General features: G+C 38.1%; 1 protein-coding gene across 25 annotated transcripts in view; it reads right to left on the bottom strand.

Moving 5' to 3' along the window:
• The window catches only part of MTHFD2L (methylenetetrahydrofolate dehydrogenase (NADP+ dependent) 2 like), a 224,514-nt gene that overhangs the window by 130,938 nt on the left and 80,140 nt on the right, over nt 1-13,436 (bottom strand). For 19 of the 25 annotated variants that reach the window (XM_049885999.1, XM_049885997.1, XM_049885996.1 and 16 more), the window contains one exon: nt 8,020-8,112. In XM_049885999.1, the coding sequence (XP_049741956.1) occupies nt 8,020-8,112 (93 nt within the window). Of the gene's footprint in view, nt 1-445; nt 6,278-8,019; nt 8,113-13,436 lie in introns of those variants that run through there. The other 6 variants (XM_049886018.1, XM_049886015.1, XM_049886013.1 and 3 more) reach the window with 3 other exon arrangements.

Below are 13,436 nucleotides of genomic sequence, written 5' to 3' on the forward strand. Positions count from 1 at the left end.
CAAGGTCAAATCTGAAATTTATACCAGCTCCTCCTCATTTTAAAGACGATGCTTCTTCCAGCACATGGTGCTGCTACTTATTCTAGTCCCTTTTCAAACCCTTATGCCATAGCTTACCATTTTCTCATCTGTATCCTTAAACTCTTTAAGTATACTGATTTGTAATGATAACAGGCCCATAAAATTGTTTTATATATAATACAAATGTTATAAATAATATTATTTATAAATAAATGTCTAAATAGTAATTTTTTGACAATAAAAGTAACCATTCATAAGCAAATAAGTAACTCAAGACCAATATATTAAATACTATAGATCTCTTGTGCAAATAATCTTAGATGTTTACAAAGAAGTACAAAAAGTTCACAGTTGTTTATTACATTATTCATAATAGCAAAAAACTGGGAACAATCGAAATGTCCAATGTAAGAATTGAATAAATGTAAACACACCTTAGAGTACTACATAGACATTAGAAATCATATTTTAGAAGAATGCATTTTATGAGGAAAAATGTACACAGTGTAGAGATGTAGAATACAAATAGCATGGACAGGATGAAAGAATTGTGTAAATATTTGGATTTACATATAAATATAAAATCATGGAAGGCCATACATCAAATTATTAAGAGCGGTTCTCTTTAGCTGGAGTTACGGGTTCTTTCCCTCCCTATTGTCTGCATTTTACAGGTTTTTGTAGTAAGGACGTATAATTGGCTACAGGGAAAAAATAATAGTTGAGCCTTCAAGCTGCTCTGCCACACACTGACAAAGCTCTCCTGCAGGGCGGCTTTGCCCACTCGGTAAAGGCTGGCAGGGAGTGGAATGGGTAGGGGTGTGGAGGGTTAGAAAGAGAAAGAAAGAGATACTGGAGAACATGCCTGAGAGAAAAGTCCCTTTGTCCAAGTGTCTCAATGTTCCTTACCCCCTTACAAAGTCAGATTGCTCCTAAAAAGGAGAGGCACTAAGGGATTTATCTAGGGGCCAACAGCATATACATCTATGATCAAAGGCTGATGTCATACTGAGAAGCCACAAATTTTAAGTGAAAATAAGCTTTTATAAATTTGGTCTCTTATGTGTAAATTATTTCTTAGATTAATTTATTCATGTTTAGGATGAGCAGTCAATTCTGATACTATGTTAGTATCAAAAATAACCAGAAAATACATTCCTCTGGTTTTGTAGAAAAAGCAAAACAAAACAAAACCATTTGCCATTGAGGTGACTCCAGTGCATGGCAAACCCATGTGTGTCAGAGTAGAACTGTGCTAAAATAGCTGATTTTTTGGAAGTAGATCACCAGGTCTTTCTTCCAGGGTACCTCTGGGTGGAATCAAACCACCAATCTTTCAGTTAGCAGTCAAGCATTAACCTAGGAATCTGTAGCTTAATGATTCAAATGATTTATTATTTCTAAATTATTATTTAAACATTCATATACAATGAGCTAAGAGGAAATAGCATGTAACTTGCTAGCACATGACATTTATTGAGTATATGTATGCCATTCACTGTGTTATGCTTTTTATGTGGACTGGTTGGGTTAACAACAAAGTGTTAAAGGTTCTTCTTTTTCATACCATATTGATGAAGAGATTGAGGCTCCATGAGATGGGATGACTTGACAAAGTTTGTGCAATTAGTAAGTGGCAGAGTTAGAATTTAAATCCTGGAATTCTTACTCTAACCAAGGCCTATGCTTTTACACTATTATATACCATTAAAAATAATTGACAAAATTGAGATAAATGACAAATTTAGGAAGAAGGGAAGAAACTCTAAATGGAGAAGCGGAGGTTAGCTAAATGGGACAAGCTGGAGAATGACAAATAGGATGTGGGAAGAACAATGGCATAAGTGAAGCTGTGAAATACGCTGTCATCCACTCGGGAAGCACCCAGGGCTGTAAATGAGCAACTTCCACTCCCAAGTCGCATTAGCTGTGTATGGTGGAACAGATGATTTCCACGCCACACCCCTTGGAACTTCTCAGTGTCCCAGCATCCTGAAAATTACTAACCCTGCACCACAGAGGAGGAAATCCACCAGAGGGAAAACCCTAGTGGGAACACAGGATGATGTTTGATGGGAGTGTATCTAGAATGTCATAACATGATGGGAAAACTGGTGAAAGGAAGTTGTTTGGTCACCTAGCATTTTATGACAAGTAAGTATGAATATTCCAAATGACTTCACCGAATTGCCCATTTATCCTCTTTTATATTAGTGTCTATCATTAAAAGTGTTGCAATAGAGACGCTAGAGTTACAACTGTGAAGGTTCATTCATCATGCTGGAGGGGATGGCTTAGTGGACAAAATGCCAGCTTTCACCACTGTGGCACTCTCTATCCAGAGGTTAACATGCAAGTGGCCTTGACTCAGCAGTTCATCTTTTGAATGAAGTTAGTTCCACAGAGTTTACTCAGATGGGTGGAGGGTCCTTTGGGCAGTATCTACAAAATAACTTGCCTATCCTTCCAGGATAATAAAGATTCATAAAACGTTTACAAACTTAGGAGTTCTTCCAGTTTCCTTGAAGTAAGAGATATGAAAGAACCAAAGGAACTTCAAATGCAACCTTAGAATTGGTGTTCTATCATGGCCAGCTTTCCTTTCTTTATCATTAGCCTTATACGATTTCTTCCCCTAAACGATTACTTTTCATTCAACCGTTTATACTCTTATTGTGTTTTAGACGTCTATAATAGTCTCTTTACTCTTCCTTCTCATATCTTCTTAATCTTAACATTTGTACTCAGATCAGACCACTCTTCGCTTAGTGTTCTGGACCACTCTTTGATGAACAAATATTTCACTTTTATGGCTTTATCAACTACTTGATAAAATGACAAATTAGAAGTGTTCAGTTGATCACAAAAATATTGCTGCCACTGTGTAAATCAACTAATAAATACAATGATTCCATCTTTTAAAAATTATATCAGCTACATTTTTATCAATTTGAAGAAGTGCTTCTTCCAGCTGCAATTTCAAAGTCAATGCAGTACGTTATTTACTGAACATTAATTGTGTGTCAGATGTTGTTCTAAGCACTGGAATATCAAGCTCCAAAGAAAAAAAAAATCCCAGTCCTGTCTCTGCCATAGTTCAGGGAAGGTGACAGACAACTATAAACAGGCAATAAGTGCTATAACCATGATACATTAAAGTGCTATAGAAACAGATTAATTGTCTCTGTGAATTCAGAGAGGGTGACTTCGAGTAGAGTCTTGAAGCCTTCTCAGGTTTGAGCTTCTAAATTAGCCTAAATCACAATTTGGGGGGGAACAGGAAAGGAGATGTTTAAGACGTAAGTGATACATATAGTTAAACCTATAAGATCTGTACTATGGTAATTTGAGAAACTGGAGGGGTGAGATTACTGTTAACATTAACTAACTTTATCGACGCCCATGATTATTGTGAGATTTACACAATGATTTCCTCTTTTACTTTTTTCTTCTGCAAGCCCATTCAGAGATTTCATCACCACATTCTTCACTGTCACCTCTCAGACAAAATCAATCTTTCTGATACATCACACAGTACTCCTCCTTCTACTCTTCCTGAGTTCTAGATGTGACTGCTTACATATATGCTGACATTCTAGTTATCACAGCGGTCCAGCCCTCCCTGTTCGAGCTACCTATGCCATTAGATCACCAGCTCTTTCTTTAATACTCACTGCTAATTGTATTTGTTTATTTCCCACACATAATGCATGATGTGGTCATTTTAATAACACTTTATTCCTATTGTCTTGTTATTTAGAGTTTATTTTTTACATTAATTCATATTTTCTCTATAATTTCACTGTCATTTCCCAATACCTACATATTTTGTTCCTTAAATCTCAGGTGATCATTGAGGAAGTAGAAGTATAGCAATCATTAGCTATTTCTTCCACAAAAATTACCATTAACCAAATATTCATTTCTTCAGGATGACTGCAGTGTCATATACAGCGTTCTCTTCTAGCGTTCAGCACACCTTTATAACTTACCAGAGACTTTCAAGCTGGAATACAAGGTCAAAAACAGGGCTTGTTCCCATTGACTTATTTCAAAATGTCTTCAGGACCAGGACCAGGAAGGTGTGGGGCCAGCTTAAAATTGTTGTGCACCTAACTGGTGCCCTCTAGTGGTAGGAGGATACTCTCTGTGGGATAACAGCCTTAATACTGTCTCCACACCTGGAGGCCTGAGTACCTCTCGGCTCTTATTTTGCTAATTTCATATATGCTTGACCTTCCTTTCCCTTGTGTTCCTTTCCCTTCCAGTCTTTTCTTTTCCTGTCTTCTTTTTAACACCTTATTCTCAGTGTTGACTTAGGCTTTTAAAGAGGCACTCACAGTGATTCTACAGGATCAACTCAAGGATGACGACAGTATTGGCAAAAACAACTTGTGACATAAGGACTGATTTAATCACAGAAAACTATCAGTGGATCTTGCAAGAGGACTGTGATCACCATTTGCTATTTTTCATGGTTAATAAAACAAAACATGAGCATGAATGCATCCTGGGGAATTTTGCTCTAATAGAAGAAAATATTCAATTGATATTACAATTGATACATGGAAACTAAAGGCAACTATGAAATATTCTTTGCAAATCCTAAACATTAGGATTAACTGTCACCTTTAAATTTTTTTAATTAAAAAAAATGTAAATATCATTATGTCTAGAGTTAGAGATGGAGAAGGATGACCACTCAAACATCTCTTTACTCACCAAATTCTGAGAGTCTTGTTTGTGAATCAAAGTGTTTCTAAAAATAAGTCAATATAACATTTATCTCCTATGAATGTGTCAATCACTATAGCAGTATTTCACTTAATGTTGATCTGTGGCCTGAAAAAGTTTATCTCACTAAGCATTTATCTCACTTCTGTCAAACCCACTCAAAATTTTCCATTTGATATTACCTGAATATAATTTCTCAACAAAACAAGACATGTGGTTGCTGTAGCAGCTTACTGGTGACTTCTGGAAAAGGGAACATTTCTATTTGTACTCTATGAGAAGGCAAACCACTGCTCCAGGAATCATTATATTATAGTCAAAATACATTCAGGGTTCCAGAAAAAACCTTACATAAGAATAGGGAATTGAATTAAATTTGCTTGAAACCAATTTAACTATCATTAGCCTCTTCATAAAACTTAATGTCTTCTGTAACTTGTACTCTTCCTTCCTAGTTTGTAAATACTCAGCAATTTAAGTTTAAAGTCTAGAAATTACCAATAACATCTAATTGACAGACAAAATGAAAAAGGCCCTCATTCAAGTCTTAGATTAAGTAAGAGGAGTCACAATTGTCTCTGCAACACAGAAGTTCTAAGTGGCAAGAATAAAGGTAGAAACAAAGAGTAAAATTATTTTGTTTGTTCGAATATAAAACAAATTAGGGAAAATCTGGATCTATTATACACAAGTACATTAGCTGTTCTGTTTCTACCCTTGCTCCTCTAGAGTCAATTCTTCCTGAAGTCTGAGTGATCTTTTAAAACCATAAGTCAGGCCATGTCAATCTCCTGCTCTTAATCAACCTTGGCTTATATCAAAGTCCTTGCCACGGCCTACAAGGTCCTACATAAGCTAGCCCTGGCTACCTTTCCAACATCATTTCCTACCAGCCTCCCCATAATTCATTCACGTTTAATTAAAACCAGGATGACAGAATAAGCTCTCAAATATTCATGTTCTGGAACAATCCAACCACACTCCTCCCTAAGGGCTCTGGCATTTGCTGTTCCCTCTGCTTGGGATGCTCTTCCCCCTAGATTTTTCCTTGATTTGTTTCTTTATTAGGTCTGAATCAGTCAGAGTCCCGGCAGGAAAAAGAATTAGCCTCAGACATGTCAGATGGAGACAGCTGGAAACGTTAATGAAGTGACTTTTTCAAAGATATGATCAGGGTTAAGAGAAAAACAAGGACTATTCAGGAATTTAGAGATTAGAAACAGCAGGAAGCTTGTACCATCCCTCGGGCTGAAGAAGCAGAAGGAAGAAATAATGTTATTTGCAGAGAGACAGGGAGGCTCCTCAGCAGAAGCCATAGACACAGGAGGAAGTAGAAAGCAAATGGAAGTAGGAAGGGAGTAGATAAGACATACCCAGAAGTGACAATGCTCTCCTTCTCCCTCTGATCTCCTGGTGGTGCCAAACACTGCCAGGAACCAGCAGCAGGGGAGCTCAGGTAAGACAGTCCTCAGCAGCCAGCCTCCCTGGGCCAGAGCAGGGCAGGGAAGGGCAGAGATTGGATCTGGTGGGCAAATGCAGAACAGCCAAGAAAAGGACTCCGCTTCAGGGAGTCACTTTCCCAGAAAATGCTGACCTATCACTTAGCCGACCAATCTATCTAAAAGAGTACCCCCTGTGTACTCTATCCCCTTACCCAGCTTCATTTTTCTTTAGCAGTAATCTCTACCTGGCATTGTATTTTATTGCTTGTTTATTTGCTATCTCTCCCACTAAGATGTAAGCTCTACAAGAGCGGAAATTTTGTTCACTGCTGCACCTCTGGAACTTAGAACAGCTCCTGGTGCATAGAAAACCAAAAACCAAGCCCAATGCCATTGAGTCAATTCCGACCCATAATGACCATGTAAGACAGAGTGGAACTGCCCCATAGGGTTTTCCAAGGAGAGGCTGGTGGATTTGAACTGCTGAGCTTTGGGTTAGCAGCTGAGCTCTTAACTACTGCACTACCAGGGCTGCTTTATTCAATGTTTACTGAATATATGAATAACTTTAATAGCCACTTTGCTATTCAAAAGTATTCATGTTTAATTAAAATCAGAATGATACAATAAACTTGTAAATATCTGTAAGTGAATTATCCACACACAACCCCTCTCTCTACTTTCTAGTCCAAGAAAGAAAATATCTTTCTTGTTAACTTCCTCTGTAGAAAAGCACAAATAAATCTAATCTTTCTTCCAGAAGTTAAAGTATAAAATAACAGAATCTCAGAACTTGAGAAAATATTAAAATTCAGTGAGTCTAAACTGCTACTCAATAAATGAAAATTCTCTGCAGTGATCCTAAGTGGTAATGAGTAAAGAAGGAATGTAACACATTCTCCAGAGAACAAAAGTTCAAATATGACAACTGTTAGCATGTGTTTTTAGCTATAATATTCAGTTTATTAAAATATGATGTTAAAAGAGGGCATGAGTTTTTTGTCATTCAAAATGGTGCAAAAGTTAATAAAAATTGGTAAATAATGCTCTATAAGGACCTTGATAAATTTTTATCTATCTTTTTCCCAATCGCTGCAGTGATAGGGAACTCACTATTCAAGAACTAGGGATTTTCAGGCAGCTCTGATTATTACAAAGATTTTTCCCCCTTTATGGTTATTAAAAAAAAAAAAAAAACACCGCATCTTCTTAAAGTCATACTTTTTTTCTTCCAGACCAAATATCCTTAGTTCATTAGACCACATGTCATAAATCATCTTTTTTGGAAACTTTATTATTCAGGATGCTCCCCTATACACATGATCCAGTCAGTCCATCAACTTTCCCCTTAAAGTCTAGAGTCCAGAACATAATTCTTCAGCCTTAATGTGGCCAGTAGACCATAGTAGTTGTCTATTTGGATACAACATTACCATTAGTACAACTTGAAAATACATTTGTTTTGTTGTTGTTCTGTTTTGTTTATTCCTACAGCCACAATACATTTTTGATCCACACTGACTTTTTTCCATAATTGCTGTTCAGTCATGTTTGTCAAAATAATTGGCTAAGTGGACATTTGTTCTTGTGTTTAACCTGTCATTCCAAAGGCTGTTTGGGGTTCCATAATGAGATGACAAATGCTAACACAAACGAAATGGGCCAATATGATGATTTCCAAGAAATATAATCCAGTTAATGGAAGTTAGTCATACACATGCCTAACTCTCCCAAGAAACTGTTCTTTCAAATCTGTCAGCAATTAGGGCAGGAATTACTCCGCTAATGATATTCCACCAAGCACCAGACACTAAAGACTTACCTGCAGCTACTATGATAATATCCGCCAGCTGAGTATGGATCTTCAATTGTTCTTTGGGGGTATATCTGTGAGCTATTGTCACAGTTGCATCACCTGGAAATGCAGAAAAACTTTCATGAATGATTACTGAGCTTTTTCAAATTTTATGAGCTATCCAATTCTATAGCAGTTTCAGTTACTTCCTAAGAGTAGGAAAATTGCTTTGAAATGATTAAGTCACTTGAGAAGAGAAGCTAAATAAGAAAATCTATATTATTCAAAATATCACGTCCTTCATTTGAATAGTAGAAAAATCAAATAAGGTCAATTGAAGGTAAGTGCTGACCATCACAGGAGAGCCAGAAGTAGGGGCCCAGAAATTCAGGATCTGAAAATTGCTTATTGACTGGTTAGTACATAGATACAGAGGTTACAAAGAGGAGGTCTCTATTCCTGAGGAACTCACTGATTTGATAAGACAGATGCACAAAGACTGAGAACAGCAAGATCAAACCAAAACCCGCTGCTATCGAGTAGATTCTGACTCATAGTGACCCTATAGGATAGAGTAGAACTGTCCCGTAGGGTTTCCAAGGAACTCCTGGTGGATTTGAATTGCCAACTTTTTGGTTGCAGCCATAGCTTTTAACCACTACTCCACCAGGGTTTCCAAGGACAACAAGATAGGCACACTAAAAATGAACAAAGTATTGTATAAATACACATGAAAGATCAATTCTGCCTGGAGAAGGTGTCAAGGAAGGATTCTTAAGGAGGCAATTTTTTTTTTAGGTCTTAAAGCATAGGCAGGAGTACACAGGCCCGCCTCATATTATTGCGCTTCACTTATGGAGCTTTGCAGATACTGCTTTTTTTACATACTGAAGGCTCCCGGCAACGCTGTGCGGAGCAAGTCTATCAGCACCATTTTTCCAACAGCATGTGCTCGCTTCGCGTCTCTGTGTCACATTTTGGTAACTCTCGCAATATTTCAAACTTTATCATTATTATGATATCTGTAATGATGATCTGTGATCAGTGATTTTTGATGTTACTTGTTTTGGGGTGCCACGAACCACACCCATATAAGATGGCAAATTTCATCGAGAAATGTTGTGTGTGTTCTGATTGCTCCACTTACCAGCTGTTTTTCCATCTCTCTCCCTCTCTTCAGGCCTTCCTATTCCCTGAGACATGACAATATTGAAATTAGGCCAATTAATAACCCTACGATGGCCTCTAAGTGTTCAAGTGAAAGGAAGAGTGTCACATCTCTCACTTAAATCAAAAGCTAGAAATGATCAAGCTTAGTGTGGAAGGCATGTCAGAAGCTGACACAGGCTGCAAACTAGGCCTCTTGCACCAAACAGTTAGCCAGGTTGTGAATGCAAAGGAAAAGTTATTGAAAGAAATTGAAAGTGCTAATCCAGTGAACATGTGAATGATAAGAATGCAAAACAGGCTTATTGCTGACATGGAGAAAGTTTTAGCGATCTGGGTAGAAGATCAAACCAACCACAACATTCCCTTAAGCCAAAGCCTAATCCAGAGCAAAGCCCTAACTCTCTTCAATTCTCTGAAGGCTGAGAGAGGCAAGGAAGCTGCAGAAGAAAAAAGTGAAGCTGGCAGAGGTTGGTTCATGAGGTTTAAGGAAAGAAGCTGTCTCCATTGCGTAAAAGTGCAAGGTGAAACAGCAAGTGCTGATGTAGAAGCTGTAGCAAGTTATCTAGAAGATGTAGCTAAGATAATTGATGAAGGTAGTTACAGTAAACAACAAATTTTAAAAGTAGATGAAACAGCCTTATATTGAAAGACGATGCTATCTAGGACTTTCATAGCTAGAGAGGAGAAATCAATGCCTGGCTTCAAAACTTCAAAGGACAGGCTGACTCTCTTATTAGGGGCTGATGGAGCTGGTGACTTTAAGTTGAAGCCAATGCTCATTTACTATTCCAAAAATCCTAGGCCCTTAAGGATTATGCTAAATCTACTCTGCCAGTACACTATAAATGGAATAACAAAGCCTGGATGACAGCACATCAGTTTACAACATGGTTTACTGAATATTTTAAGCCCACTGTTGAGACCTACTGCTCGGAAAAAAAGATTCCTTTCGAAATATTACTGCTCATTGACAATGCACCTGGTCACTCAGAACTCTGATTGAGGTGTACAAGGAGATGACTGTTGTTTTCATGCCTGCTAACACTATGGACATTCTGCAGCCCAAGGAGAGTAATTTTGACTTTCAAATCTTATTATTTAAGAAATATATTTCATAAAGCTATTTTTTTATAGCTACTATAGATATTGATTCCTCTGGTGGATCTAGACAAAGTAAATTGAAAAGCTTCTGGAAAGGATTCACCATTCTAGATGCCATTAAGAACATTCGTAATTCACGAGAAGAGGTCAAAACATCAACATTAACAGGAGTTTGGAAAATGTTGATTACAACAATCATGGGTGACTTCGAGGGGTTCAAGACTTCACGGAGAAGTAACTGCAGATGTGGTAGAAATGGCAAGAGAACTATAACTAGAAGTGGAGCCTGAAGATGTGACTAAATTGCTGCAATCTCATGATAAAAATTCAATGGATGAGGAGTTGCTTCTTGTGGATGAGCAAAGAAATTGGGTCCTTGAGATGGAATCTACTCCTGGTGAGGATGCTGTGAACACTGTTGAAATGACAACAAAGGATTTAGAATATTACATAAGCTTAGTTGATAAAGCAGTGGCAGCGTTTGAAAGAATTGACTCCAGTTTTGAAAGAAGTTCTACTGTGGGTAAAATGCTGTCAAATAGCATCACATGCTACAGAGAAATCATCTGTGAAAGGAAGAGCCAATCGATGTGGTAAACTTCATTGTCTCATTTTAAGAAATTGCCACAATTATCCCAACCTTCAGCAACCACTAAGCTGATCAGTCAGCAGCCATCAACATCGAGGCAAGACTCTCCACCAGCAAAAAGATTATAACTCATTGGAAGTTCAGATAATGGATAGCATTTTGTAGCAATAAAGTATTTTTTCATTAAGGTATATACATTATTTTTTTAGACATAATGCTATTGCACACTTAATAGACTACAGTATACAGTAAACGTGAATTTTACATGCACTGTTGTTGTTAGGTGCCGTCGAGTCAGTTCTCACTCATAGGGACCCTATGTACAACTGAACAAAACACTGCCTGATCCTTCACCATCCGCGCAATCGTTGCTCTGTTTGAGCCCATTGTTGCAGCCATTGTGTCCATACATCGCATTGACCCTCTTTTTCGCTGACCCTCTACTCTACCAAGCATGATGTCCTTCTCCAAATACTGGTCTCTCCTGATAACCTGTCCAAAGTATGTGAGACAAAGTCTCTCTCTCATCGCTTCTAATGAGCACTCTGGCTGTACTTCTTCGAAGACAGATTTGTTTGTTCTTCTGGCAGTCAAGGTATATTCAATATTTTTCACCAATCCTGTAATTCAAAGGCATCAATTCTTCTTCAGTCTTCCTTATTCTCCGCCCAGCTTTCACATGCATATGAGGCAATTGAAAACTCCATGGCTTGAGTCAGGCACACCTCAATCCTTAAAGTGACATCTTTGCTTTTTAACACTTTAAAGAGGTCTTTTGTAGCAGATTTGCCCAATGCAATATGTTGTTTGATTTTTTTGACTGCTGCTTCTATGGGTGCTGATTGTGGACCCAAGTAAAATGAAATCCTTTACAGTTTCAATCTTTTCTGCATTTATCATGATGTTGCTTATTGGTCCAGTTGTGAGGATTTTTGTTTTCTTTATGTTGAGGTGTAATCCATACTGAAGGCTGTGGTCTTTGATCTTCATCAGTGCTTCAAGTCCTCTTTGCTTTCAGCAAGCAAGGTTGTCATCTGCATATTGAAGGTTGTTAATGAGTCTTCCTCTAATCCTGATGCCCCGTTCTTCTTCATATAGTCCAGCTTCTCAGATTATTTGCTCGGCATACAGATTGAATAAGTATGGTGAAATGATACAACCCTGATGCACACCTTTCCTGACTTTAAACCACACAGTATCTCCTTGTTCTATTCAAACGACTGCCTCTCCATCTAAGTACAGATTCCTCATGAGCACAATTCAGTGTTCTAGAATTCCCATTCTTTGCAATATTATCCATAGTTTGTTATAATCCACACAGTCAAATGTCTTTGTATAGTCAATAAAACACAGGTCAACATCTTTCTGGTATTCTCTGCTTTTAGCCAAAATCCATCTGACATCAGTAATGATATCCCTGGTTCCACGTCCTTTTCTGAATGCAGCTTGAATTTCTGACAGTTCTCTGTTGATGTCCTGCCGAAGCCACTTTTGAATGATCTTCAGCAAAATTTTACTTGTGTGTGATATTAATGATATTGGTCGATAATTTCTACACTCTGTTGATGACCCTTTTTCAGAATGGGTACAAATATGGATCTCTTCCTGTCAGTTGGCCAGGTAGCTGTCTTCCAAATTTCTTGGCATAGAAGAGTGAGGACTTCCAGCACTGCATCCATTTGTTGAAACATTTCAGTCGGTATTTTGTCAATTCCTGAACGCTTGTTTTTCGCCAATGCTTTCAGTGCAGCTTGGACCTATTCCTTCAATACCATCAGTTCTTGATCATATGCTACCTCCTAAAATGAGTGAATGTCGATCAATTCTTTTTGGTACAGTGACTCTGTATATTCCTTACATCTTCTTTTGATGCTTCCTGCTCCATTCGGTACTTTCGCTGTAGAATTCTTTGAAATTGCAATTCGAGGCTTGAAATTTTTCTTCTGTTTTTTCAGCTTGAGAAATGCCAGGTGTGGTCTTCCCTTTTGATTTTGAATCTCCAGGTCTTTGCACATTTCATTATAACACTTTACTTTGTCTTCTTGAGCTAAATGAGTTTACTTTTGTTGGACACACCCAGGTCATTCCCTAATTTCATTTACTCAACATTCAAAAAAAAAATTACGGGACTGTGCTAGGCAATGTTGTTGTTGTTAGGTGCCATCGAGTTGGTTCTGACTCATAGCGACCCTATGCACAACAGAACGAAACACTGCCCGGTCCTGCGCCATCTTTACAATCGTTGTTATCCTTGAGCTCATTCTTGCAGCCAGTGTGTCAATCCACCTCGTTGAGGGTCTTTCTCTTCTCCGCTGACCCTGTACTCTGCCAAGCATGATGTCCTTCTCCAGGAACTGATCCCTCCTGACAACATGTCCAAAGTATGTAAGACGCAGTCTCGCCATCCTTGCCTCTAAGGAGCCTTCTGGCTGCGTTTCTTCCAGGACAGATTTGTTTGTTCTTTTGGCAGTCCTTGCTATATTCAATATTCTTCGCCAACACCACAATTCAAAGGTGTCAACTCTTCTTCGGTCTTCCTTATTCATTGTCCAGCTTTCACATGCATATGATGCAATTGAAAATA

This window comes from Elephas maximus, chromosome 5, assembly GCF_024166365.1.
Source record: "Elephas maximus indicus isolate mEleMax1 chromosome 5, mEleMax1 primary haplotype, whole genome shotgun sequence".
Classification (NCBI taxonomy): Eukaryota; Metazoa; Chordata; class Mammalia; order Proboscidea; family Elephantidae; genus Elephas; species Elephas maximus.